Here is a 27,979-nt window from a genome sequence, read left to right on the forward strand (position 1 = left end):
TAGGGATAGCTAGTCACCTAGACAGAAGACCCTCAGTGCTTGTTCTAGTCCCTATCTGCTCAAACTAACCCCAATGATGGAAGCCATAAAGAAAAAGATGCAAATGTTGAAGCTGGATAAGGAGAATGCCTTGGACCGAGCAGAGCAGGCTGAGGCTGAACAGAAGCAGGCAGAAGACCGAAGCAAGCAGGTATGTGCTGGAATTTGTTTTTAACCACTACATGGAGTTAAAGGAAGAGGATGAATAAGAAAGGAAGGTGACATAAAAAGAAATGCCTCTTTCTGGGAATAGCCTCCTTCCATGGTACTAGTAGGAGCAATATTGACCAGTTAAAGAGTTTTAGGTTGGGAAGAAGATACCCGAGTTGTTTGTCCTAGTTGCCTATGACTTTGAACAAACTACTGAAACTTTCTGAGTCTCTGTTTATCCATTAATAATTATGATAGTAATAGTAGCTGTATTCCTGAAGAGTCCATATGACCCTGGAAGCAGGGGCAGACTAACCTTCAGCACAATGACCTCAACAGTACTTTAACACAAAACCTGTCTAGATACTCAGGGATCCTTGGCTCTCAAGTCTCTGAAGTCAAAAATCTCAGTTATCCAACTGGTAAGTATTGGGCTTCCCAGGGTCATATGAAAAGGACAGAGAACTGGGAGGTGGTTGATGGAGTTTCTCTGACACTAGTCGTCCAGAGATTCAACAAGAAATATAATCAGGTTCTAGGAACCTAGGAAAGAATAGACTTAAATGTGTATATATTATTTTCTTGGGGTTTCTCACAGTTGGAAGATGAATTGGCAGCTATGCAGAAGAAGTTGAAGGGAACAGAGGATGAACTGGACAAATATTCAGAAGCACTGAAGGATGCCCAAGAGAAGCTGGAACTAGCAGAAAAGAAGGCAGCAGACGTAAGTATTAGGTAGATGGGATAAGGACGCATACATTATGTACTACTATATATGCTGAACGTACCTTACAAAGACACTTGTGAGGCAGCTGATTACAAATAGTACTTTGTAATCTCAATGATACTCACAAATTCCTTTCATTCATGTGAACTCATATATGGGTAAAACATAAGATATTTTCTTTTTAACAGTGTTATCCTGGCCAAGACACTTCCATTTCCTCTATTAATCTATTTACCTATCTTCTTAGCCCTTCTCTAGAGCAGGTAACAGATTGTGTCTTATCCCAAATCCAACCTCTGAGTCTTTATTTGGATCTCTACCTTAGGGCTGCCTTTGTACTCTGCTTGATCTTATTTTTCTTCTAAAGTAGGATGCTGATCTCCAGGGACATTCAGTTCAATTAGTTCATCCTATTGCCTTCCAGGAGGTCATTCCCCACCCCCACCCCCAACCCCATAAATGTAGAGTTGGATGGAGGGAGGGAACTTCAAGCCCATCTGACATGATTCATTTCATCTCCTTCTGTCTCCATATCCTAAGCTCCTGGCTTTTGTGATGAGGGTCTGGCATGCAGAAGTGTATTAATAGGACATTTGTCATCTTCTTACCAAGCAAACTCAGCTTGGGTTTCACACTGGAACAAAGAAAGAGGTCATATTATGTTCTGGACAATTTGAGCATTTGTGCTTATGACACTGAAATGCCACAGGGGGCAGTCCTCAGAAGACACATGGGTAATATCCAAGGTAAATAATATATTAGGGTCAGCAAGGGAGAAATTAAGGACACAAAAATTGCATATAGTGTAATGTCAATGATCTTGCTATATGGCATCTAGCAAAATACTAAATTTCTCTGAACCTCAGTTTTCTCCCTTGAAAATGGAATTTATAATCTTTTCTCTCTTAATATTATATGAAAACTACCTGATTTCCTCCATCCCCTTCTCTAAGGTTGCCACAACAATGAATGAGAAAACAGATGGGTAAGTCTTTTGAGACCAATAGATGGGTAAGTCTTTTGAGGTCTTTGTAAGAAAAGCAGGATAAGAAATTTATTCAAGTTCTGCAATGTTAATGAGATATGCAATTTTGAATTATCCCTATTCTTTTTCTTATGAGTTAGTCTAGATAGCCACTGAGGTTCCTTCCAACTTTCAAATTCTGTGATTCTGCAATAATATGAGAGTAAGGATAGAAATAACTTTGTAAAAGGATAATCTCAATCACATCTATTTGGTTTTAAAATACAAGACACAGTCCTACATACTATAATTCACTCAAAAATTCCTATTATCCACCCCTTTTCATATTTAATTCTAATCTCTCATCTTTTTTTACATTAACAAACATCCTGTGAACATGGGAGAGTTGCACACTAGAGCTGAGCAACAAATTAGATAAAGCCCCAGGAGTAATGACATTGCAATTCATGTATAATCAAGAGTTCCCCAGAATTCTACCATTTAAGTGGTGCTAAGTGTCTAGATGGTGGCTAATAATGGTAATCACTCATTATGTAAGCCCTACTCAGAAAAAAAAGCAGCACATAATTACAGAAATTAAGATTTGGAAGAGACCTTAGTAACCATCAAATCTAACCCATACCTGGGAAGAATCCACACTGTAGAATATTTCTACTTGAAAGAGGGAAGTCACCACTCTCAAGGAAGTTCATTTTACTATGGATCAGCTCTAAATGTGACAATTTTTTTCCTGTAATCAAGACTAAATTTGTCTCCAAGAGAAATCCAACTCCAAGATACCCAAGGCCATGGAGCAATCTCTAAGAGCTGAGGCTACAACTATTTCTTCCCTCTCTATAGAAAGATTAAAAACTATTGACCATGGCACAGATTCTTTGGAGATTGTTCTACCCTGGACAATTCTGGGGAACTTTTTATCTGGTTGCTATAGATGATCATGTGTAGAAAGGAAGGGATTAGGGACTGGAGAGAAATGAACACCAAAGCAGGTTTACTACCATACTTGGGAATATAGGAAACTGAATCTCTTCAGGTAATAACTGAAGAGGTATTAAAAGCAATAACTCTTTTGGAAGAAATCTGATATATCAGAGAACCCTAGATTTGAGACTCATGTCAGGAATGGCAGGTGTGGTGGCAAGATTATTAGGAACAAATTGTATATTTGGAGAAAAGAAAAATATGTGTAATCTAAGATTTGTTGAGTGGACCACAGATATTCAAGCTAATAGTCTTAGAGAAGTTATGAAAATTTCCAGAAATCAATTATTTCTGTCTTCCCCTTTAGATTACATATGCACACATAATGCCATCCATTGGCCTATAAGGTATTACCATCATCAGAACTTATTTTATATAACTCTTTAAAGTTTATAAAGCATTTTATACAATCTCATCTGAGCCTCATAACTTCACAAATAAACCTCCCTATACTGATATAAATCCATGAAAGGTTATATAAATAATAACTTCTGGTTATATGTTACTCCATTCTATACTATTTGTTGGCACTTATAACAACTCTGTGTGGTAGGTAGGGAAAGCATTATCTTTATTTTACATGGGAAGAAAGTAAGAGTCAGAAAAGTCACCTTGCTAATTCAAGGTGACACAGAAATTAAGTGGAAGAACAGGCACTTCCAGTTTTAAGACTAGTACTTGATCCATTTTATGTACACACACACACACACACACCTCTCTCAGTAATCAAATTGAAAATGGTTAAATTGTAATCCAGACATACCTTATTAGCCTCTACCTCTTCTTTTCAATAAGCATTCTTAGAAATAAAAAACTGAGAAACAGGAGAGGAAAGATCACAGATTTGGAAAAGGGATCTGACAGCTCATCTAGTCCAACCTACTCATTTTTTCAGATAAAGAAAATGAAAGTCAGAAAGGTCAAGTGAAAGAGAAATAGGCTGGGTGCAAAATAGATCTGAAATTGGGCTGCATGGAAGAGGACAGGCATCTTGAAACCCAAGGAAGGAGAAAGAGGTAGAGAAGGGACTGGCCTAATGTTGAGTTATTGTAATGGGGAGAAGTGAGAAATTAAGAAGAAACAGTTGGTTGTGAGATTAAGTCTTCATTAAGAGAGTGTAAGGTAGAACAATTGTTGAACTTAGAACCACAGCTCTTGAGAATTCATTCCCAGCTTTGGTGCTTATGTGACTTTGGGCAAGTCATTTAATTTTTCTAGGCCTGAGTTTCCTTATTTGTAAAATGAAGGGATTAAACTAAAGGATCTTGAAAAGTCTCCCTATGATTTGTTTTTGTCATTGAGTCATTTTCAGTCATGTCTGACTCTTTGTAACCCCATTTGGGGTTTTCTTGGCAAAAATATTGGAGTAGTTTGCTGTTTTCTTCTTCAGTTCATTTTAGAGATAAGGAAACTGAGGCAATTAGGGTGAAGTGACCAGCCCAGGATCACACAATTAATAATATCTGAGGCCAGATTTGAAGTCTGGGAGATGGCCCAGCATTCCATCTACTTCATTACCTAGTTTTTTATGAAGTATATTTGACCCTATACAAAGAAAAAAAATCAAGAGCTTAAAGCTTAATCACTGTCTTCTGAGCAATTATGTAAGGAACAGACAAAAATTGAATAGAAAAAGACCAAAGTATTGCTTAAAAATTTATCAATAAAAATATTACATCTGATTAGAGGACAAAGGAGCTGCTGAGATAGAAGTTGTGGTAGGAATTTTATGTTTAATTAATAAGGGATTTTAGTTGTCTTAGAAAGACTTTCTGGAGAAAGCAGGATTTTTCAGGGACTTCTTTGACAAAGGAAGAGTAAAGGATTGGATAGATCAGTTTCAAACCTCTATTTCCTTGACCTGGTTCTTTGTATGCAGAGATGAAGCTACAGTTTTTCAGTGAGAACTAGTAGAAGAGAACATGGTTTAGGGCAAAATATTAATAGCACTGTTCTATAGGGAATAAAGAATGGGAGGGAGATTTGGAAAGGTTGGGGAAGATTCTGGACCCATACTGGAACAGGCCAATGTATTTTTGGTCTCCAGGAAAACAATAGCACATAACTCCTTTGCTTTCTATCCATCATACTTTTAAGAGCTACAGGGCCAGCTCACCTGTTTCTCAGGATCAAGTGGAGATTTTCTGTTCAAAAATGCCAGTCTGAAGAATGCAGAGATCCTAAAGAGAGGTACCAAGGACTTCTCAATTCACCCCTAGTTCCTCCAAGAGGGAAAGGGGTTCGTTTTTTTTGGGGGTATTTCTTCTGGTCCTGGGAAAGTTAAAAAAATAAAAAAAGGAACAGTGCCCCCTGCTGACTGGAACGATGTTAAAATTATTACAAATTTAGTATAACCAACAAAAAACTATCAAATATACAAACAAAAAGAAAAAGTTAGCTATAAATCATGAAGAAATTTAAACATTTGATATTAAACTATAATTCATATAAAATTCTTATTATTTGCTTCCAAAGATACTGTATGACAGGGAGGCAGGTGATACAGGATGGACAATTCCCAGGACTAATTAGGATTTCCGGTAATTCGAATCACTACTGAATCTCAGGCCATTGTTGCTTCATCTCTGCCTTGGAAGAAATATAAAAAGACAGGTTACCACGTAGAAGACTGGGCATTGCCCAACTGTCCTTTGGAATAGTTTCACTTGCAAGGAAGGGAAAACAAGCTTCCTGAGAAACCATTCTTATGATATGCTAAGAATTCAGTACTTGAAGAAACAGTATGTCTTCTGCCGACCTCAAGGGTTAGGCTTTCTCTGTTTCTATTTTAAATTAGTAGGACAAGCAACAGGAAATAAAAAACAAATAAAAAACCTTAGGGCTTTTCAGAGAATAAGAATTTAGGACTGTTAGTGAAACTAACTGTTAGACAAAGGAAAAACAGAGAGGGCAATTTAATTGGTCTTCCTAGACTTTCTTGGAAAGAGTTAACTGAGATGTTTACCCAGAATACTTGACCTTAACGTGATATAACTTAGAAGGAGTAGCTATCAAAAGAGAGACTTGAAACTAAAAGGCTAATTTTGAAGTTCAGGCTAGATTTTTTTTTTTGACCTAAAGGTTGGTCCTTGTTAAACCAACCTGGCAAGGAGAGACATAGCTAAGGAAACTTAAGTAATCATCACACACCTCTCATCAAATGGGGGAGCTCATTTTACGTCCCCAATTCTGAGTTTTCTTTGCCATGATGTCTTTTAGAAGTTTACCATGGGTGACCCGTAGGTCTGTTTTCATCTGTCTACAGATGCATCCGGAAACCAAGGCGGTAATGAAATTGGTAAAATGTGATGCTTGAAGCAGTGAGTTTCTGAAACACAGAAACCACCCTCTTCCCGGCTTAGTTAGGTCCAGACTGCAAGTCCTTCATTCCTTCGGGCCACCTCCCGGCTCGGAGGCAATGCACAGCAGGTGAAGCAGGGCAGGGCTGGCCTGGGAGAGCAGCGGGATACGGTCCCGGGCCGGCAAGGGACTCGGGGGGTTCCCAGCCCTGCGCTTCCCAGGACCAGGAGGAGGCGGCGGCGGGCCGGCCGCCTTCCCCGCTCCCCTCCGGCGCTGTGCTGCTGAGGGGGACGGCTGAGCGGGAGGGTCCCCCGGGGATGCGCATCTTCCTGGGGGGGAGGCGCAGAGGCCGTCTCTGCTGCTCACAGGCGGCGGAGCCAAGTCCTCCTTTGCCGATCGGTGCGCCCGGAGGTGGTGCCCGGGGCAGGATGCCCGGGGAACGCCAGCGGCGCTCTCAGCGGGTGGGAGGAGGCAGCTCTGGCCCAGGGGCTCCCGGCAGGGAGGGGTCGGGGGAGGCGGGCAGCTTTGTGGAGCGTCACGGGGGCTCCCGAGGAGTGCGCGTGGCCATTGTGGGAAGCCCGCCGGGCCCGAGGGGCTCTGACCCGGCCGCGCCTTCCGGTTACCATGGCAGCGGCCCCCTCCCGCTGAGGGCGGGAGGCGGGGGGCCGAGGGGCCAGTCAGTCAGCTAGTCAGTCTTCGGGGCCCGCACAAGCCCCGCCCCTCGCTCCCCCGCCCGTCTCCCTCCCGGCCCGCCGCCTTCCCGCCTGGTTGGCGGAGGGAGGGGAGAAGGGGAGCGGGGCTGTCGTCACATCCGGACGGAGTGGGCGAGTTCCGGTATTTCAGGGCGGAGCAGGCGGAAGCGGGGCTGAGAAGCGGCAGCCGCGGCGAGCGGAGGAGGCAGCAGCCGGAGCGGGAGCCGGAACGGGGCGGGCACCATGGCTGGAATCACCACCATCGAGGCGGTGAAGCGCAAGATTCAGGTTCTGCAGCAGCAGGCCGATGACGCCGAGGAGAGGGCCGAGCGTCTCCAACGGGAGGTGGAGGGGGAGAAGCGGGCCCGGGAGCAGGTACCCCGACGGGCCCGGCCGGGGCGGGCGGGATCCGGAGCCCCGGACTGGAAAAGCCCCAGAGCCAAAACCCGAAGGGGCTGGCCGGCCCGGGCTTGGCATCCGGCTTGCGGGGACCGGCAGTGGGCAGAACCGGGTCGAGGCAGGCGGCGAGCTGGGTGGCGGGAGTGGACGGGCGGGGTCCCCGCTGCACCCCGAGGGTTGCACGGCCCTTTGGGGGGCCGGGGTGTGGCTTCTCCCCGCCCCCACCCGGGTCCAGGCTCATTCATTCATTCCGGAGGAGCTGGGGCGCGGTCGGGGGAGGGGCTTTTCCTCCCCCTCCCTCCCTCCCTCCCGAGGGGCCTGTGCGGGGCTGGGAGGCAAAACCCCGGAGCGGTCTCCCTGGAGAGCGAGGGCCGAGCGGGGCTGAAAGCCGCGTGCTTGGGTCCCGGGGTGTCTGCGAGAAGGACGGCAGGAAAGCCCCCAGCCGGGGCCACTGGCAGCCTTTCCGCTCCCTCCGCCCGTTCAGGAAATGAGGCAGCAGTTCGGTTGAGAGGAAATGCGGTACCCCCGCCGCCCCCCAAGAGGATGGGGCTTGCAGCGCCTCCCATCCTCTCTCCTACGGCTTTCCCCCCAGCTCCGCCCCCCTACCGCTTTCCTTTACCCAGGCAAATCTACTTTGCCTCCTTAGAAGAGGGAGACGGGAGTGAAACCAGGGGTTCAACCTCCTTTCTCTTGTTGATGTCCGGATGGAAGCTTGTTTTTTCTGACTATAAGCCGGACCTGTTAAGAACATTTCCTTCACATTGAACTGATAAGCAAATATATACATATGTATATATGTATACATGTATACATGTATATGTATGTGCAGAGGGGCCTCATAGGGGTTTACAGCTTCTTTTTTGGAATTCTTTTGACATGGGCGGTATAAACGGGTTATTGAGGTCTGAGGCACTACCAGATATGACTCGTGGGTCTGCTTAATTCATTTTGGAATCCTTGTTGCTTTGGTGTTTCTGCTTGAGTGTTTGAACCCTCGAGAATACCAAATATGTATTGAAATATTCAATGGTGCCTATTGTTAAGTCAGGCAGGTGATAGAGATAACGCAAAAAACAATTTGCAAGCCAGATAAGCTGGGATGTAATGGATTTAGGGATATCTGGCTCCGGAAGATGGAGGAAAAAAGATATACTTGAGTCTGGAATGATGCAGAATAAATAATAGATGGTAGAGGGATTGAGAGGAGAGTAACTGGCTTAATTAGCTTTAGTACTTGATGGGATATATTGTTAGAGACAAAATTCTGTTTTTTTATTAGTGCCTTCCCCAGGGTCAGCTTTTATTTCTCTGATTCCTAGGTTATGGATTCCTCCACTCTGAGTTTATGGTTTGGGGAGGTGGAGTTAAATTGGAGGAGAGGGGGGTGATGGTGGAGCTGAACAATTAAACCAAGGACTTGGCAAATATCTTAATAGCTAATATTACTAAGAGTGGTAATGTTTTTGACAAACTTAATTCCCTGAACTGTGGCAAGATGGTATTGCCTTTGATTAGAAATAGTCCACCTTTTCTCCCTTAATTTGAGAACTCTAGCTTTAAATTGGTGAACCCCACCCAGTGTTTGAGCTTCTATTGATGAGTTATCTTAGAACTTCCTTTTCACTACAGGAGATCTTGAATTGATCTGGTGAAAAGTAAGTACCATTGTTCTTTCATCCTATATATTATTTTCTTCCTATTGTCCCTGAATAAATTGAACTGCTTTAAATTAGCTCTTTCCCCCCATCCTTTTCAGGACTAACCTGGCTGATTTGAGTGCTTAGGGAGTAGCTGTAGATTAATACTTCTCAATCAAGGGGAGCCTGCCAAACCCGATTATTGCCCTAAGGACTAGTGAGGAAGTCTTCAAAAAGGGGAAGTAGGCTAATGTCCCTGTGTAATGAGAGTCTTCCCCTTCTGCAGCTCAGGGGAATCCAGTAATTACCTTTTTGCTCTGTCTTCCCATCCTATGGGGGCAGGGTCTTCTTTATTACCTTTTCTAGAACATCCTGGAGTATGGTTTTGTAGGCTGACTCTAGGTTTTTTTCCTTTGACTTTGGTTGCTAATTTTGTTTAGACTCATAGAGACAGCCTTTAGTTAGATAGGGAGGGGATGAGGAAACAGTTTAGTGATGTAATCCTGGGGTCATTGGTGTATATATTGGTGATTAACTTTCATAATGAAGGAACCCTGGCACTATCACTTTCAATTTTGAACTTTACATTGTGCCACCACCTTAATGGAATCAAGGTGATAATATGTGAAAACATTTTTTTCCCCTCTTACATTTTGACCCCACTGCTACCCTGTGTGGGTTTGGGGAAGTTCAGTTTTGTTATTGTGTGCCTTTCTGATGAGTTCTGTTGGAGTAAATGAAGGCTCCACAGCACATGCCAGAGACTGACCTTAACCTCAAATTCCAAGCCTTGGAACTGAGCTAGGCTATATTATAATGGAAGACTCTTTGTGGGACCTGTGAGCACATATATAGGTCTGACCTTTTAAAACCCACATATAGGCTTTGGGGAGGGGCAAAAAGCCCTTTGCTCAGAATGCCTTACCCTTGTCTCCACCTTTGTTTACCCTTGGGCCTAGTACTTCTTTTTCCTTCTCTTTCTCTTCTACCCCCCCCTTAAAATAGAAACTTAAATTCCTCAAGGGCACCATATCTCCCCCTAGTAGATAAATGTGAACACTGTGAACTAGAACTAAATTCTCCCCCTCCCTTGGGGCTCCTGCATAATTCTTTGATTATTCTTAACTTTTGTACATTTGTGACTTTTCTCTAAAAAGGACCCAGAGTGGCACAATTCCAAGTTTGAACTAATTCCTCCCTTATCATCCTTTTTTGGGGGGCATCAGTTGTTAGGACAAAGCAGTTTGCTGACTTAGATCTAAGTGGAATCTAGTGTGCATGGAACTGATTTGGGTGGTTGGTGATAGTGAAGGATGTAAAAGAGTTGAGTTCAGTGACTTGGGCTGGTGTTAGCATCTTAGAGCCATTGAAACCACAAGATCCTCCACTTGAAGTGTTGTATATTTAGTGGATGGGGAATAATTAACTGAGCTAATCTTCTAGTTGGGGGAAGGGATTAGTGGAGGTGCTGTGAGGTCACAGGTCCAAAAGATCACCTCTGTATTTGGGAGGGGAAGGCAAAGGAACAGGCTTTTATTAAGCACCGACTGTATGCCAGGCATTGTGCTAAGAATTAGCCAAAGAAGCCCCTAAAGGTGGGACATTAAACCAGAACCTTAGGACTAGTCAGTTTCCTCTTATATGGTTGATGAAATTGAAGCCAAGAGAAGAAACATTCAGCTAAATAATGGGAAAGTCCTGAGGCATTGGACCATAGGTCTAGACATCTGTTTCTGTTAGTGTTTCTCTCTCTCTTACACACACACACACACACTTTCTCTCTCTCTCTCTCTCTCTCTCTCTCACTCACTCATCTTTCCCTCCTTTCTTGGGTCCTGACCTCAGGTTACTCCTAATCTTACACCACAGGTCAGATCTAGATTCATTAGTCCAATTTCAGAACATATTGAGATTTCCTATCCCTTGCCATGTATAGGGCACTGGTTTGCCACCCCCCCCCCAATTCTTCAGCCTTGCAAAGAATGCTATTGTAAATGCTGGTTTGTGAGAAAAACCGCCCAAGCTAGCCTGTTGTCATGGAAACTTGTATACCTCTCTCCACCCCCATAGTCTGATTTCTCCTGCAGAATAAGAGGAACCTTCCTTCCATCCAATGAAATGTCTGATGCTCTATCCAGCTGTCCCCAATACCTAGTTCTCTTCTTGGTTTGAAATCTCTTGTTATCTAGAAAACAGTAATTATGTTGGGAGTGTTTCACAAACTCTACTATAAACCTGGCTTCCTGTACTTTATTCAGATTAGGCTTTTCAGGGTCCTTCAAAAGAAATATGTTTCCTGGGAAGTAATTTCTTCCTTGGATGGATCAGTGCTGGAAATTTGGGGTTTGTTTTTTTAAGGATCTGGTTAGGTAAAATGGATTTTCATCCAATTTATTTGGGTAAACTTCAAATTTCTGACCATATAGTTTGTAGTCAGATGCTAAATATTTAGATTAATTTAAAATTCCTTTAACACCTTCCCCCCAAGTAAACCTCTTGCTTGATTGGCTTAGTATATTAGCATTGCAGCCTTCCTCACCTGATTTCCTCTGGGCCTCCTATGTTTGAGTTTTGGATGCCAAAGGTCCTGATTCTTAGCATGATTGTATTTGGCTGAGCATTCTTTCAGCCCCACCCACCCAAAACGGGGGGGGGGGGGGTGGAGATGGAGGAAAATCAGGGCAGCTGGATTCAGGCACAATCATAGCCAGCTGGGTGCTGTAGGGAGATCATGTTTACAAGGTGCTTGGATAAGCATCTGAATTAAGTGGTGTGCTGGATAGATTAAATTCTTATACTATTGTAGCAGCCAGTTTTGCTTAATAACTAGTTGAAGGATATGGAAAAGAGCAGTCCAAGAGAGGCTTTGAAAGTCACAAGACTTGTAAGATTTTTAGAATTCCATTTCTTTCTGGTCTTCCCATTATCCTAGTCCTTTTTTTCTACTATATGGATAGAAGACTTGAAATTTCCTGGGCTTAGGCTTCTTAGCCCATCACTCATCAGTAGCAGACAATTTAGGAAGTAGATTGGTTTATTATTCATATTAGAAAATGCATATAGGAAGGACCTACTTATTAGATTGGTTTATTATTCATATTAGAAAATGCATATAGGAAGGACCTACTTATTACCAACTCTACATTGAATATTTCTATAATATTACACTGAGGCTGAGACAAGCTTGTGAAATTATTACTAGGTAGACTTTGTGGGGGAGTTGTTGGAGAATGTGAGGGAGTTTCTCAGAAACAAAATACTTTCATCAAGGAAGCAAATGTGTGAATAGATATATCTACATATATGTATATATAGATCTTTTCTTCTGTTTTTCCTGTTGTCTTAGATATTAAAGAATTTCTGGAATGCCAGAGATTTTTTTCATTTCTTTGTTTTAAGGGGTTTTAGAGGGAAAATATTGAAGGGTTGGGGTGAAGTTAGTATTCAGGAGTGGTTTAGGGCCTCTGACATCTCTTAGCCCTGATTCTAGGCTACTTTGGAAAAGCACATCATAATTTTTCTAGATTTATCCTTCTTGGAAATAGGTAGTTTCCAATAGGTGTTCTGATGTCATAAAACTACTAGGCTTTAACCAGATCTTAATTCTTTAAGGAACACTAAGACAGGATTCAGACCAGGCTAGAATCCCGTTTTCTGCCTGAATTTTTCTCTACCTATTGTTTACAAACTTGAACTGGGACCAAAAAAGGGGTTGGACTCACTTGCTGGGCAAGAAACTGATTTCTGAAACCCTGTTCCTGTAGAGTGTGACTGGGGTGAAGGGAGTTTATGCATGTACCAAGTCCCAGATACAAATCTCTAATCAGCAGGGTAGAATTTGGCCTTGCTCAATTACTCTGGTTTCCTTATTGTAGTTACCTTATTTGTTGAGTTTTGAGCTGCTAGCTTTTCTCCTCAGTGTTCCCTGCTACCCTTTTCTATTCTTTTCTACCTAGGCTGAGGCTGAGGTGGCTTCCTTGAACCGTCGGATCCAGCTGGTTGAGGAGGAGCTGGACCGTGCTCAGGAGCGCCTGGCAACAGCTCTGCAGAAGCTAGAGGAGGCAGAGAAGGCAGCTGATGAAAGTGAGAGGTAAGTTTGGTAGTTTGGACTGTTCTGTGACTTACAGTAGCCAAAAGGTTTGAATAGATCTCTTTAAATTCTTACCTATCTAAGAAATGTTTACAATTATTTACCAAATAGCCAGTTTTTAGTTTTTCTGTTTCTTCTCTTTGGATAAGCTATAAGATATGCAGAAAAGACTTCTGAACTTTGACTCTTCAAACAAGTGCTTCCCTGGTATTTCTAAAGTCTTAAAGTTAACATATGTTTATTATGGCGGCTACAAGTTAAGTCCCTCCTGGTTACGATAAGCTTTTGTTGTTACTTTCTCCTAGCTAATTCTTAGCTCATCTTTGTCACTTCTAAGAATGTACATTTGACCTTCCTAAGGGTAGATTAAATTGGAATAAAATGAAAAGCAATTCCTTGAGCCATGTGCTTGTGACATCTTCAAGGTTCTTGCTTCATTTTGCCCCATATATATCCTTACTTGCTGTGTGTTCTTTTTGTAGAGGTATGAAGGTCATTGAAAATCGGGCCCTGAAGGATGAAGAGAAGATGGAGCTGCAAGAAATTCAGCTAAAAGAGGCTAAGCACATCGCAGAGGAAGCAGACAGGAAGTATGAGGAGGTGAGATCTGCTTCTGGCTGTGGGTCCAGAGCTTGGCCCCTGAACTCTTTTGAAAGGGGGAGGTGAAACATGGTGAAGGACAAGAATACTTGTTTTACTTCACTGATTCCTGACCTGATATTTTGTATGTAGGTGGCCCGCAAGTTGGTCATCATTGAGGGGGACTTGGAGCGCACAGAGGAGCGGGCCGAGCTGGCTGAGTCGTGAGTATCTAACTTCCAAAACCTTTATCTCACAACCATTGGTCACTTTTCCTTTGATATGGTCACTAATGCAAAAAACTCAGCATTCCCTTAATCTTGTTAAACAAGGCCTTCAGGGTAAAAGAAGTATGGAACTTAATTGGGAAACAGAATGGGCTGCAAAGAGAAGACTGGGTCATGGAATGTCTTTTGTATTGATTATTTAAAAGTTATAGAGTAATGGACAAGGAGAGCATGTAACCTAGAATCTTTGCTCTAGTATCTTTGGCTAATGTAAAGATAGAGTGACCATTCTATTCTTGTGTGTCCCCCCCTATTTCCCCCAAAATGTCCTAGATGATATGGAGGGAATGGGGTTCAGAAGTTCCCTTTGTTATTTGGCAGATGTTTATTGCTCCATCTTAGTATATTCTGGGCCTTGTGTAACAAAATCATCCCTAACATGGGCATACTTATGCTTCCCATCCATCCCCCACCTGCATCCCAGGCACAGCATGTCATGACCATGGTGGTTTGTTTTTTCTCCTTCCCTTTTTTTCTTTTGCTCTGCTGCTTGTATTCTTGCTGTGCTTCTTTATGACCTTTCTCCTTCCCCCACAACCTGGCTTGTGCCATCCCCCCATTCCCACCCCTCCTTCCCCTGTGACTACACTAACAGCCGTTGCCGGGAGATGGATGAGCAGATCAGACTGATGGACCAGAACCTGAAGTGTCTGAATGCTGCTGAAGAAAAGGTACTAACTGTTACACCCACAGAAAGGGGTGTGTGTATGTGTGTGCGCGCGTGCATACGTGTATGTGGTTTTGTTTTATTTTGCAGCTGCCTCCCCTCCACTGGTTTTTTTTTACTAGTCTTCTCATCTCCTCTCTCATGGAATGCTCCACTCTTTCCTAATGACTTGACACCCTTCACCTCTTTCTTCCTAGCTGCTTTACTGCCTCTCCACAGGGCCTATCTTCTCTTGGAGGGGTGGGAGGGGCTGGGAATGGTTGGGCTGGATAACAGCTCCCATCTCTACCCCAGGAAATGCTGTGCTCTGTTCAGGAAAAATTCCTGTCAGAAGCATATGTTTTAGGAGTTCTTCTCTTACGTCAGTCTTTCAGCATACTGGGTTTCCAACCTAGAAGGGGTTAATCTCCCCACCTATGCTGCTAGTAGTGTGGGAGGCTTGGGAAGAACGGGGCTGTTCAGGGTTATCTTGGCACTTCTCTCCCCCAGTGACTTCTCAACTCTACCTATAGATTCACATCTATGTGTCTCTCCTCTTTGTTTTCTTCTTCCCTTTTCCTCTCCTGCCTTCTTTAAAACATCCACAGTAAGTGTTCTGAACTGGAGGAGGAGCTGAAGAATGTCACCAACAACCTCAAATCTCTTGAGGCTCAGGCGGAGAAGGTAGGGGCTGGTTCATGAAAGGGACAGGCTTGGGGCCTGAGCCCAGCCCTACCATGTGCATCCAGCAAGAGAAACTTTTTTTTTTAAATCCTGGCTACCCCTCTGTTCAAGACATGGTGGCTGATATTGATCCTCATGCCTTCTGAGCATTAAAGTTTAAAATAGCTTTTGGGGTATGAAAGACCAGACCTGTGATTTTTATAAACAGGCGGTTATCATTGACCTAAGTAGATTTGCAGGTAGCATCATATTTGAGGTCTAGTGAGAGGTCCAGAGGACTAACTTTTTTTCTTTGACATCAGTTCGAATGATTGTGTATTAAGAATTGTCTTGACCCTGACTTTTCTTTTGAGTAGGGGATGAGGTAGCTTTTTAAGTTTAGGAAAATCAAGAAATTTGAGTTTTGCAATTGAAAGGACCCTGGGACGTCAGACCTGTGGATAATTAGGACATGAGATGATTTTAAAAAGTCCCTACTATCCTCTGCCTCTTCCCTCAAGAGGCATTAAATGCATTAATTTCCATTGGCTCTTTGGGACAGGTGGGGAGTTGGTGCCAATGAGAATAATTTGATCTAATCATTGTTACTTTAATTCTCTTATAGTATTCTCAGAAAGAAGACAAATATGAGGAGGAGATAAAGATTCTTACCGATAAGCTGAAGGAGGTGAGCTGTCAACAGAGAAGTAAAGTAATACGTAACCATACTAGGCTGGACAATCTAGCTTTGGGGTCTCAAGAATCATGGATAGAATGCTGACTTAGAAGGTAGGAAGAGCCATCTTAGTTGTGTGATCTGGGAGAAATTCCTTAGGACCCTGGTCAACTTTGGTTGCCTCATCTGCATTGGTAGGAGTCTTGTCACCCAGGAGTTAGGAATACTAGTAGTCATAGTTGTGGATCTAAGGTGGGAAAAGATGGGATTTCCCTTTTTATTTTATACTTGCTTATCTCTAGTTCTGATCAATTTTATATCTTACCCAGGCAGAGACCCGTGCTGAGTTTGCTGAGAGATCGGTAGCCAAGCTGGAAAAGACAATTGATGACTTGGAAGGTATGAAGCAAAAGGGATGGAAATAAAGGGCAAGTAGGTAGAGATGTTGCTTCCTAGATTCCTTCTATTTCTGAAGACTACAGAGAATTGTCTGCCTCTCCACCTTTCTCAGTACATTCTCTTTGGGTACTGAGTGACAGTCTTATGATTTCAGAGAAGGTACCTTGCTTTCTCCATTTAATCTTCTCCCAAGAGCAGATTTTATCTTATACTTTGAAGTTTTTTGAGGAAACTGACAGTAACTCCTCTCCAAGGCAGCCTTTTTCTATTTCCCTAGCACTTAGGTGGCATTTAAAACCAGGTTCTTCCTGTGTTGCAGTGGAATAGCTTCCATGACCAGGTCACCTTTCAAGACTTTAATTCCTTATCCAACTGTACCCCCCAAAAAGGGAAACTATGGTTGTCCTCCACTCCAAGGGAAAGCAGTTACTAGAGCTTTCTAAGCACTTTCTGTCATTAGTTTGATAACTTAGTGACCGATCAGTCTACTCTGACCTTGTGCTTGTGAATTCTGAGGCACTTTCCCACCATGGACACAGTGAGGTTGTAGAATATCCCTTTTGAAAAATTAGGAGAGTGAGGCATAAATATGTCTGGGGTAGTGAAATGGGGTGTGCCTGTTGGGCAGCATTTTAAGTAACATTGCTTAATCTTTTTCCCTATGGGCACAGGCTTCCCTTCTGGAAGAATAGTAAAGACAGTGGACCTTGGAACAGCATTTTAATTACTGACAGTACTTTATTTTGAGTTCTGTCTCATTCCCAGGAGAGTGTTTCTCAGTGGATGGGGTGGGGATAGTATCTCCAGGGTATCACAGATATAAGAATTTCCTCAAAGGAATGACCATTCTAAAATGCCAACTTCTACATTTGGTTGGAGAGAGGAAAGAAGAGCCCTAATCTAAGTAGAAGTTGTCCCTCTTGGGATCAGAGGAATGGCCACCAGTTCAGGCCCACCCCTGTGGTCCTAACTGTGCTTCCTGTTCCATAGTCAACCTTTCTTCTTCTCTTTGTCAATGATCTCTCATTCCCTCTACTCCTGGCACATCTCACCTCTGTCCCTTGATTTTCTTCAATTCCTGTCTGTGCATTTCCTCCAGATGAGCTCTATGCCCAGAAACTGAAGTACAAGGCCATTAGCGAGGAACTGGACCACGCCCTCAATGACATGACCTCTATGTAACTATCTGACAGCAGAGTGGGGTTGGGCTTTTGTCTTTGGGATGACAGGGTGTGCAGAGTGTGCTGTGATGTTTTTTTGTCTGTCTTCAGAAACACTAATATCTCCACCCTTGTCCTCAGTATTAGAATAAAATCGGTGCTGGTTACTGTTTTGACCAGTAACAAGACAATGAGAAAGCTCAGGACCCTCCCTTATCCCTAACAAATTGGTTTAGTATAGTCTGCAAACCTTTTGTTGCTGTGTTCATTACATTGTCTCGTTTTTTGTGACCTCACAGAGCAAAGTGCTAAGGCTTGAGATGTTTCTGTTTTCACAGATAGAGAAAATTAGAACCCAAACTGTAAAGACTTGCTTGGACTTGAGAAGTCTACCCCTACAGCCTACAATGGACATATTGTAGTACTTTGCTATCTGGGGAATCCAAGTTGTTGCTCTTTAAGACTTCAACTGAGACCTGAAATGAGTGGGAAGTAACCAGCACCAGGGGGAGTTTGTCTAGGGCTCTTTCTGTTTGTGGATTCTGATCCTTGAGTCTCTTTGTCCCCTTTAACCCTCTTTCCTACTAACTTGAAAAAAAAAGCCAAAAGTCTGGCTTCAATTTCTGCCTCGTCTTTTCTTATCCCTACTATTTTTCTTTCCTGAGTGTATTCTTTCTGTTGAAAGCCCCTCTCATCTGGGGTCTCATTCTTACTTCTCCTCACAGATAAGCTCTCATCGTTTCTACTCTGTTCCGGATCTGCCCCTTCCGCTTGGGGAAACCACTCTTCTCTCAGCAACCCCAACGTCCTATGTTCTTCCTGGATTCCATTTGGGTGGGCCTGGCTAGTCCAGAGAATTGGTTGGGATGGCTCACAAAGCGATTATGTATTCAGTTTCCCCTTTTTCCATCCCAAATTAAAATGATTCCAATCTGCTGGATGCTTCACTCTGCCCAGCATGTATGTCCTTGACAAAGATGTTGCTGTTCAAAGGAAGGAACTGACTTTTCAGGGGTGTGGTATGGGGAACAGGCATGGTGGGCTTTCTTTCCTCAATGATGTGAAAAATCAAAGCTACTTTTTTGTGTCTTGTCTATTCTTTCCTGATATTTAGAGGTTTCATTTAACTACCAGAGTGGTATAATAGTTCAGAGTTTTTTAGTGGATTCTGAGAGGATCCTATAAGTTGAACAGACCTTTTTTAAGGTCAGTTCCTGTTTCCAAGCTCCTAGACCATTCTATCCTATTCTTGACTTCCAGTTAAAAAAACACAAGCATTTTCTAAGCTCTCAACCCTTGTAGTAAAGAGTCATAATAGTTCAAGCATCTGTTATCCTAATAGAAAACCTTGCTTCCCCCCCCCCCCCTTTTTTCAGTCTTCAGTGGTTTCTCATTTAGGAGATATAGCCTCTAGACACTTTAGGTTTCTCTTGAATTCCATAATAAAAATCCTATATTTAGGAATGACTCTTCCCTCTCCACTTTCCCAGAACCATCCAGTCAGGCTTTGGGTTTTTTTTTGTTTGTTTGTTTGTTTGTTTTTTGGCAAGGCAGTGAGGTTAAGTGACTTGCCCAAGGCTACACATCTAGGTAATTATGTGTCTGAGGCCAGATTTGAACCTCAGGTTTTCCTGACTCCAGGCCAGTGCTCTATTACTGTACCACTTAGCTACCCCCCCCCCCCCAATCAGGCTTTTTCTTTACCAAAAGAAAACCTAGATCTAATATAAAGTTGGCATCTTCAGGCATGTTTCCTTTGCCCTTCACCCCTCAAAGAATAAATCAGGGAACTCTTACTGATTTAGCAAATGTTTTATTGGACACCTGTCATGGTAAGGAGAAAACAATAAAACAAAAGTTAATCTGCCCTTTAATTCAAGACAAGAGGGCTAAGAAATTCACATGCTTGTCATAGATAACAGTGCTACTAGATTGCTCTGAATTGCTATAAGAATTTAGAGGAAGGAAAGAATGACTAAGGTTGAGACAAATTTCATGAAGAAGGTGGGGTGGGTAGGAGTTTTTGACAGAAGGATGGGATAAGTAAAAAGCTAAATAAAAAGTATGGAGGTAGGAAAGCACATTTGGGGAATGGTAAGCTAGATTGACACTGTCAATAATAGGAAGACAATAGCAGGGCCATGTGTATCACAGATAGGAGTTTTACTTTCTGTGTTAAGGCATCTGGACATTAATAGAAAGTGGGGAGAGTCAGATTTTTGAGCTAAGAAACAACTTAATGTCATGTAACAGAAGGATGGTACAAATATTTCACTTTCATAGATGGATAAATTTAGGTATGCAGATTGATTTGCTCAGTCACATAGTTTATATGTATCCATGCTAGAATCTACAATCCAGATCTGACTCTGGCCCTTTTTTCCACCAGACTCCATATAGAGGATGGTATATTAAGATTAACCTGAGGGAAATGAAGTGAAGTTTTGTTAAGTGGTAATAAAGGACTGAACTTGGATGATAGGAAGTAGGAATGGAAAGGAAATAGAGAATGAGCTACTTGAGCTTGGGTGATAAGAATGGTAGTAATAGTAATAAAACTAATAACTGCTGTGGTAGATAGAGAATATTTGATGCTGGAGCTACCTCTTCATAAGGGTGCAGCTGATACTACGAAGTCATGAATATAGAGAATTAAAGACCTGGGAACAGAATTTGGGGGAGGAACAACAGTAGTTTGTGTAAGAGAGGAGAGTGGAAAGGATCAGAGGACAGTGGGGATAGTATAGTAATCAAGAATTTTAAGAGATGGGGCGGCTAGGTGGCATAGTGGATAGAGTACCAGTCCTGGAGTCAGGAGTACCCGAGTTCAAATCTAGCTTCAGAACATTTAATAATTAGCTGTGTGGCCTTGGGCAAGCCACTTAACCCCATTTGCCTTGTAAAAACCTAAAAAGAATCTAAGAGATGAGAGATTGTTAATCTAATGTTAAAATGTGGAATGAGAACTTCAGGAAAGCAATTGAATTTGTCCAGAGAATAATTTTAGTAAGTTGTTGGGGTAGGAAGGGCAAGTTACAAGGAACTGAGTGGGCAATGATGAAAAGGGAACCACAGTTTAGAGGTTGGTAACTGCCTTGTAAGTATTCCAAGGGCCGTATGGAAGAAAAAGATTTGTTCTTTTGACCCCTTAGGATGTAATTATGTAGAAAGTCTCAACATTTTTTTCTCTCATTAAAAGGAAGTTTTCTAATAATTAGAAATTGTCCAAGGATGGAATAGGCTGATTAATAGGATGAAAGAAATAATTGTGGGCTCTTTATAGAACTGAAGGACAGAATTACCCCTAAGTACAAATGTTTTAAAGTAGATTCTTGGTTTGTTTAGATTACTTCTGATATTCCTTCCAACTTTAAAATCATAAATATTGCTTTTGGGGTTTGAAATGGTAACAGTCAGTATTTAAGATGTAAGAGACCCAATACAGAACCATCAGAAATGGAGAGATATAAATAATATAGAACCTAATTGATAGGCTACTGAGGTAAGAGAGGGTTAAATCAATCTTTGGGAAAAAATAATCATTTTCTTTGAGAGGGAATGGTTCAGGAAGCTGGAGTTTTGCCTTAATTTCTTTAGTGAAATAAGAAATTTATAGATGGAGGATAAGTTGTCTAAAAAGTCCTTCCCCAACCGCACTTGCAGTGTTATAAGTAACCACAGAGAATGGTAAATTTAGCAGTGTAAATCTAAAACTTGAGAAGATGAACTTTAGCTACCCTTTAAAACCCCCTGTCCTTAACTGTCTCAAGAATAAATCATTCTTAGTCAATTAGGGAGACCTGACTGAATTGAAAGGCCTCCGTTACTTGTTCTTAATGGCAAAAGGTATATTTTTAATCTTTTTAAATTGAGAAAGAATAACACGGATGAGATTATTTTAGTGGATTATTCAGTCATTTACATACCTGATTTTCAGGTCAGATGGCAGAGCCCACAGCATCAGCAGAGTAGGGAGTAGGGCAGATCTACCTCTAGGCAGCCTTGGTTTTAGCCCCACCCAAGGGTTCTTATTCCCAGGATGTGAACCTTCAGTCTGTGAGCCACTCTCTCCAGTAAGTGAATTTTTAGTATCATAGGATAATAAATTTAGGAACTAATTAGTTTTTACTCTCTCCTTTTAGAGAGGGGAGCTCAGAGAGAGTAGTTCAATTAATATTTACTCACTGGTCATAAAAGACTGAAGTAGCTCCCTGTCTCTTTTCTCTGTGTTGTAAAAGGAAAGTCAGCCTATTAGGCCCATGGCAGTCCAAGAGTATCCTAGTGAGGGGCAGGGCAGCTAGGTAGTGCAGTGGATAGGCACTGGCTTGGAGTCAGGAGGACCTGAATTCAAAAATCTGGACTCAATAATTACCTTGCTCTGTGACCTTGGGCAAATCATTTAACCTTATTGCCTTAAATAAAAGAAATTTTTAAAGAATATCCTAGTGAATGGACTGATCCAAAATAGACGGGCTAGGAAAAGAACATTGGGCCAGATATGTACTGTTTATATCTTGCCTTCCTTAGAAGAGTTACTAAGACACATACTACTCACTACTCTGTATCTTTTAACTAGTGAACTAGTATCTGATCTCAAAACATGAGGAAAAGAGCTGACATCATTCTGATGAGAACTGAAGCAATTTATATTTGTCAGGGTAGCTCAGTAGGAAAAAATAATCCAAGTAAAGTCAAATAACTAATTTGGGTTCAGTTACAGGCTCCATTAGTGAATAAATCAACCTCACTGGATCTGTGGTTTCATTTAAGAGGTTAAACAGATAAGACTATCATGGTCTTTTACAGCTCTAAAATCTCTGACCCTTTTTTGAGCCTGGAGCCCTAGGTCGGAATACCCCTTCCTGTGTAACTTTGGACCTCAGCCATTCTATAGAACCAATTTAAGGTTTGATCTGACATTTCCTTTGGCCCTACTCATCTCCATTAGTCTTTTACAGTTCTTATTCTTCATAAGTGTAATTCCGTACTGTTATTTCTTCATTTGTGAGGATAGTATTATGGGGACCTCAGAAACCTCCCTAACATAGGAATGAAAGTTCTGTAGGGTGCAGTTAGAATTTGAGCCCTAGGAGCCTGAGAATTTCCTGACTACATAGACCTATAATTCTATGATATCTCTGAAGAACTTGGGGAAAACTGAATGGAATAGTATAAAATGGAATAGTATGGTTAAAGATCTACAAGTATAGACTGCCTTCTTTCTGAAGTCAACCAGACAGGAAACTATAGAATTGTTGACATTATTTGGAGGCTTTTAAAGTTTTTATGTGGCCTCCAGTGCATAGAATATACCAGTCAGCCCCCTTAAATCCCATCCTAAAAGAGCATTCTTTTTTTTTTTTTTTTTTAACGTTTTTGCAAGGCAAATGGGGTTAAGTGGCTTGCCCAAGGCCACACAGCTAGCTAATTATTAAGTGTCTGAGACTGGATTTGAACCCAGGTACTCCTGACTCCAAGGCTGGTGCTTTATCCACTGCGCCACCTAGCTGCCCTGAGAACTCCTTTTTAAAAAGACAGAAATGTTCAGGGACAACTTTTAGGATTTTCTGTTCCCTTTTTTTCCTTTTCTCTGTACCCTTTGTCATAAACTGTATTCCCCTTGGATTTAAAGAAAGTAAGGATAATAGGTGAAAGAAAATATTCCTTAGTCTGCTAACTAATGGCGCAAACTTTAGCATGTATAAGGCCTTGTAGGAAGAACATTAGTTTTGTAAATATATGCTGAATGATAGTATGACCAGAGGCTGAATATAAGAATGTGGACTATAGTCTTGTTGATTCCTACTATGGACCAGAGAGAAAATTTAATCTATTTTGGGGATTATAAGAGGTATAGGTTCATCAATTACTTTGGACCCAGAGAATGAGGTGGCCATTATTTAAATCCATCTTTATGCTTCTAGGATCCCCTCACTTTTTTTTCTTTTTTCTTTTTTTTTTTTTTGCAAGGCAAATGGGGTTAAGTGGCTTGCCCAAGGCCACACAGCTAGGTAATTATTAAGTGTCTGAGACCGGATTTGAACCCAGGTACTTCTGACTCCAGGGCCAGTGCTTTATCCACTGCACCACCTAGCTGCCCCAATCCCCTCACTTCTTAGAGGGAAAGAAGGAAAAGAAAAGTCCAGCTTTAAAAAACTGACAGTTTTAGTCTTCAAAAGCACATTAAACTTGGAGAATAATTGATACTTTGTAGTTAAATTAGCTAAAGCTTTGAAGATAATCTGGGGAGGAATTGCTATAAAAAGCTAAAGGAAAGCAACTTCAGAAGTATAAAACTGGCAGAGAAACACAGCTAGGTAATTATTAAGTGTCTGAGACTGGATTTGAACCCAGGTACTCCTGACTCCAGGGCCAGTGCTTTATCCACTGCACCACCTAGCTGCCCCAATCCCCTCACTTCTTAGAGGGAAAGAAGGAAAAGAAAAGTCCAGCTTTAAAAAACTGACAGTTTTAGTCTTCAAAAGCACATTAAACTTGGAGAATAATTGATAGTTTGTAGTTAAATTAGCTAAAGCTTTGAAGATAATCTGGGGAGGAATTGCTATAAAAAGCTAAAGGAAAGCAACTTCAGAAGTATAAAACTGGCAGAGAAACACAGCTAGGTAATTATTAAGTGTCTGAGACTGGATTTGAACCCAGGTACTCCTGACTCCAGGGCCAGTGCTTTATCCACTGCACCACCTAGCTGCCCCAATCCCCTCACTTCTTAGAGGGAAAGAAGGAAAAGAAAAGTCCAGCTTTAAAAAACTGACAGTTTTAGTCTTCAAAAGCACATTAAACTTGGAGAATAATTGATACTTTGTAGTTAAATTAGCTAAAGCTTTGAAGATAATCTGGGGAGGAATTGCTATAAAAAGCTAAAGGAAAGCAACTTCAGAAGTATAAAACTGGCAGAGAAAGGTTGGTTTTCTTATTGCCCAACTCCCTTTACCTACAGCTAATCATATACTTTAAACTGATTGCACAGGTGGACATCTCTGTTTGGTTTTTGGTTAACAGTTCAGTGATGATCTGTTCTCTTAATTAACTATAAGCAGATAGGCACCAGAGGGGTACATGAGAAATGCTACACAACCTTTATAAGGGGACTATGTCTTTCCTCATTTTGTCCAACTTCTTGTGTTCCCCCGTCTTTTGACACAAGGCATGCTGCAGCGAAGGATTTTCCTGATTCAGTGTTGTGTCTAGTTACCTTCCCATAGTCTTAACTTTCCTCTTCTGCTGATCTGGCCCCTTCACCTGACCATCTTTCCACTATTTGAATGCTAGCTGACTGGACTGTTCTCTGTCCAAATCCTTCTCCATATTCATTGTGATTCGCTGATGCATGTATTATGCCAACTAGTAGTAAAACTCACTTCACTTCCAGTACTCTACTAACTTTCCCTTTTTTCTCTCCTTTCCTCCTCTTTCCCTTTCTCTTCCTCTTGTTCCCCTCTCCTCTGTCGCTGTTGCAGAGCGTCTCTACAGCCAACTTGAGCGAAACCGCCTGCTCTCTAACGAGCTGAAGTTAACGCTGCATGATCTGTGTGACTGACGAGAAGGGGCTCACTAATGCCCCTTAAACCAAGCTTACAGTTCATTGGCCTGGACCCCAGCAAATGCTGATCAGTACCCCCTTCTTATCCCCTGGCTGAGCAAACTAACTACTGTTTATTGGGGCAGTTGAAAAATAATAATATCTAGCATTTATATAGCGCTTTAAGATTTGCAAAGCACTTTACAAACATCTGATTTTATCTTTATCACACCCCTGGGAGGTAGGTGATCTTATACCCATTTTGGAGATGAGGAAAATGAGGCGGCAGATAAAGTGACCAGGGCAATTAGCTAGTAAAATATCTGAGATCAATTTGAATTCAGGTCTTCTTGACTTCGGGTCCACTGCCCTATCCACTGCCATCTAGCTGCCTCCTAATACTTGAAGAAAAAAAAATCCCTTTTAGTTAGCCTTTCCACAGCTTATAAAATACTAAAGAATTAATACAGACATTCCTTTATCCTTTTTACATAAATTTAAAAGGGATTGGGGTAGTCATTGAACAAATGAAACTAAAAGTTTGGGAGGCCAGAAAATCCAGGAGAATTCATCTCCTTGATAACTGTTCTCCCCTTAAAGACTAGCTGTTCTTTTTCTCTGTACCCTGATTGTGGGATGTTCCTTTTGCATGGATGGTTTATAACAATAAATGGACTGAATTGATTGTATGGTGTAGCTATGCTTCATCTATAGACCTAGGGATGGGCCAGATCTGGTTTATAGTGAGACAGGGGGAAAAGAATGGGGTAGATTGGTATGACTCTTAGCTGTCGTGATCTTATATGGGACATATGTACTTTAAATTGAAGGAGGGTGGTTTTCCTGGTGGGCTTGGGTCTTTCTTGTCCCTCTTGATCTTGTTCCTTAGATCACTCTTCCTTCCCCATGGTACCATGCTTCAGTATAACTAACTCAGTCATAGGACAGGCCTGCATGACAGTTTCAGAAAAGTTTGTCAGTGGGGAGCATGGCTGTCTTGATCATTTTTGTTCAGAGATCTTTTGGCCTGCTGAGCCTCGTTTATGGAAACAAACCCATGATTCTCACCCACTGTTCTTCTCTCTGTTTTGGAGAGTTAAGTTAGCCTGAGTTAACTTCACCTTTGGTTTGATAATCTTCTCTTTAGCAGGACTGTACTTGATATTCTTGATACTGGATACATTCTCATCCTGGTTCGTAGTACGGCAGTGAGACCATCTAGTTCAGTTCAGATAAGGAAATGGAGATCTAAAGACATACTCGGTATTCTCTCTGTTGGAACATACTGCTTTTTCCTAAGCTTTTAATTTGCTAACCACAGAGATGAATAGGGTAAAATTTATTACTGTAGTCTAAACCTGGTGGGGGTTGTGAGGTTAGGAAATGACAACACTCTAAACTCCCTCCCACAGGAAGTACAGCAACACCTGTAGCTTCAGGAGGCAAAGGGCTGCAAAGCTTGAGGCAACAACAGCTTGCTTTCTGGGCCTATAAGATTCTGTAACTCTGCCTCTATAGGGAGCAAATTCTAAATGTGGATGGACTTGGAGTTTTGTTCCTAGCCATTGTAACCTTTTTCCCTTTGCCCCCATCAGATAAACTGAAAAGCACCAAAGAGGAGCACCTCTGCACACAAAGGATGCTGGACCAGACTCTGCTTGACCTGAATGAGATGTAGAAACCCCTTCCCCCTCCCCCCCAGCCCCACCCTGTCTGCTGCTCCTTCCACTGACTCTGACTTCGCTGGAGGCCAGCCTGCCTGAAGCTGACCTTTAAACTGAGGGCTGATCTTTCACCTGAAGGCTGCTTTCTTCTCTGGGTCCTTGCTCACCTTTCCCCATCTCACCCCCACCCTCAATTCCCATGTCAATTTCACCAAACTGTCTCCACAGCTCTTCCCCTAGAGATCCCAGATGGACTAAGGGCTGAGTACTTTTGGGAACAACATTTAAGGGAACATGAGCACAATGCAATAGTGTCTTTAAAAGCATGTTGTATGATGTATACATTTTGTAATTACCTTTTTTGTTGTCGTAGCAACCATTTATAAGACATTCCAGATAATTCCCCAGCTTCTAGGCTGTATCTAATCTATTTTCTTCCTTTTGGATAGTAAATCTTTCTACCTAAACAATGTCCCTTTTCCGTAGACGAAGGAAAGGATGTGTTAGCCTGCCTACTGAGAGCTGAACATAGGCCAAGATGAGACTCCATCATGGAAAACCTCAATTTTCTGTACCAAGCACCAGCCAAATCTGAAAGGTTATTCCAGGAGGAGTTTGCCAAAAAAAAAAAAAAAAAGTGCCGTTCAGTTTTTCAGCTTTAAGGTTTTCTTGGGGTGTTTTTTCCTTTTCCCCTCCCTTTTTTTGGGGGGGGGGGAAAAAAACATTTGCATCAGTAGCAAACAAGCAAATTACACAGACAAGACCTCTCTTGAGACCAAATTATTTTCCCTCTCCTCATTCACTCACAGAATGGATCATGTGCCCCAGATGTTAGGGTGTCTACTATCCCCACTTCACCTTCTTTGAAAAAATAACGTTTATTTTGCCACTGATTAGCCAAGTGAAATTCATCTCATTACCCATTCCTGGGTCTGAAGCTGCTGTCTCTAAAAGTGCCATCTCATTGTGCTTTGTATCACTCAGTGCTGGAGAAATCTTGAATAGCTTGTGTACAAAACTTTTTTTTTTAATTTTATATATATTTTTTTGAGGCTTTATTTCTCTCAGATGAGGAGCACCAGGACCACCCCGACCCCACTTCTACCCCCATCTGGCTGTGAGTGCTCTCTGTCCATGGGCTGGCAGTGTGCTGATCTTTTTTAATTTTTTTTTTTTTTTTTTTGGGCAAGGTTTCTGTGAGGTCTGTTTGCATCGTGCCGCTTATTGGCTTAAATGTACTCTCCTTTGGTGTGGTCTATTTGGGAACCAATCTGGAGAAAGAGGAACCAATAGTGCAAGTGTTTTGATACTTAAAATTGACAAAATGTCTTTTGAAATAAAGAACCAGTCCCTCTACCCTCAGAA

At 41.9% G+C, this 27,979-nt stretch overlaps 1 protein-coding gene across 12 annotated transcripts; it reads left to right on the forward strand.

The window, feature by feature from the left end:
- On the forward strand, positions 1-27,979 carry TPM3 (tropomyosin 3). 12 transcript variants are annotated; one of them, XM_074223411.1, is made up of 10 exons: positions 2-190; positions 788-913; positions 12,867-13,000; positions 13,483-13,600; positions 13,733-13,803; positions 14,462-14,537; positions 15,801-15,863; positions 16,181-16,250; positions 17,350-17,428; positions 18,136-18,487. In XM_074223411.1, exons 1-10 carry the CDS (start codon positions 74-76, stop codon positions 18,137-18,139), a joined length of 858 nt encoding a protein of 285 aa, XP_074079512.1. In that variant the 5' UTR covers positions 2-73; the 3' UTR covers positions 18,140-18,487. The 12 variants fall into 12 exon arrangements, with proteins under 12 accessions (XP_074079516.1, XP_074079514.1, XP_074079512.1 ...); XM_074223415.1 differs by lacking the exons at positions 14,462-14,537; positions 17,350-17,428; positions 18,136-18,487 and adding exons at positions 15,121-15,196; positions 24,889-26,538 and having other exon boundaries at positions 1-190; XM_074223413.1 differs by lacking the exons at positions 14,462-14,537; positions 18,136-18,487 and adding an exon at positions 15,121-15,196 and having other exon boundaries at positions 1-190; positions 17,350-17,432.

This window comes from Macrotis lagotis, chromosome 2 (assembly GCF_037893015.1).
Source record: "Macrotis lagotis isolate mMagLag1 chromosome 2, bilby.v1.9.chrom.fasta, whole genome shotgun sequence".
NCBI classification, from domain to species: Eukaryota; Metazoa; Chordata; class Mammalia; order Peramelemorphia; family Peramelidae; genus Macrotis; species Macrotis lagotis.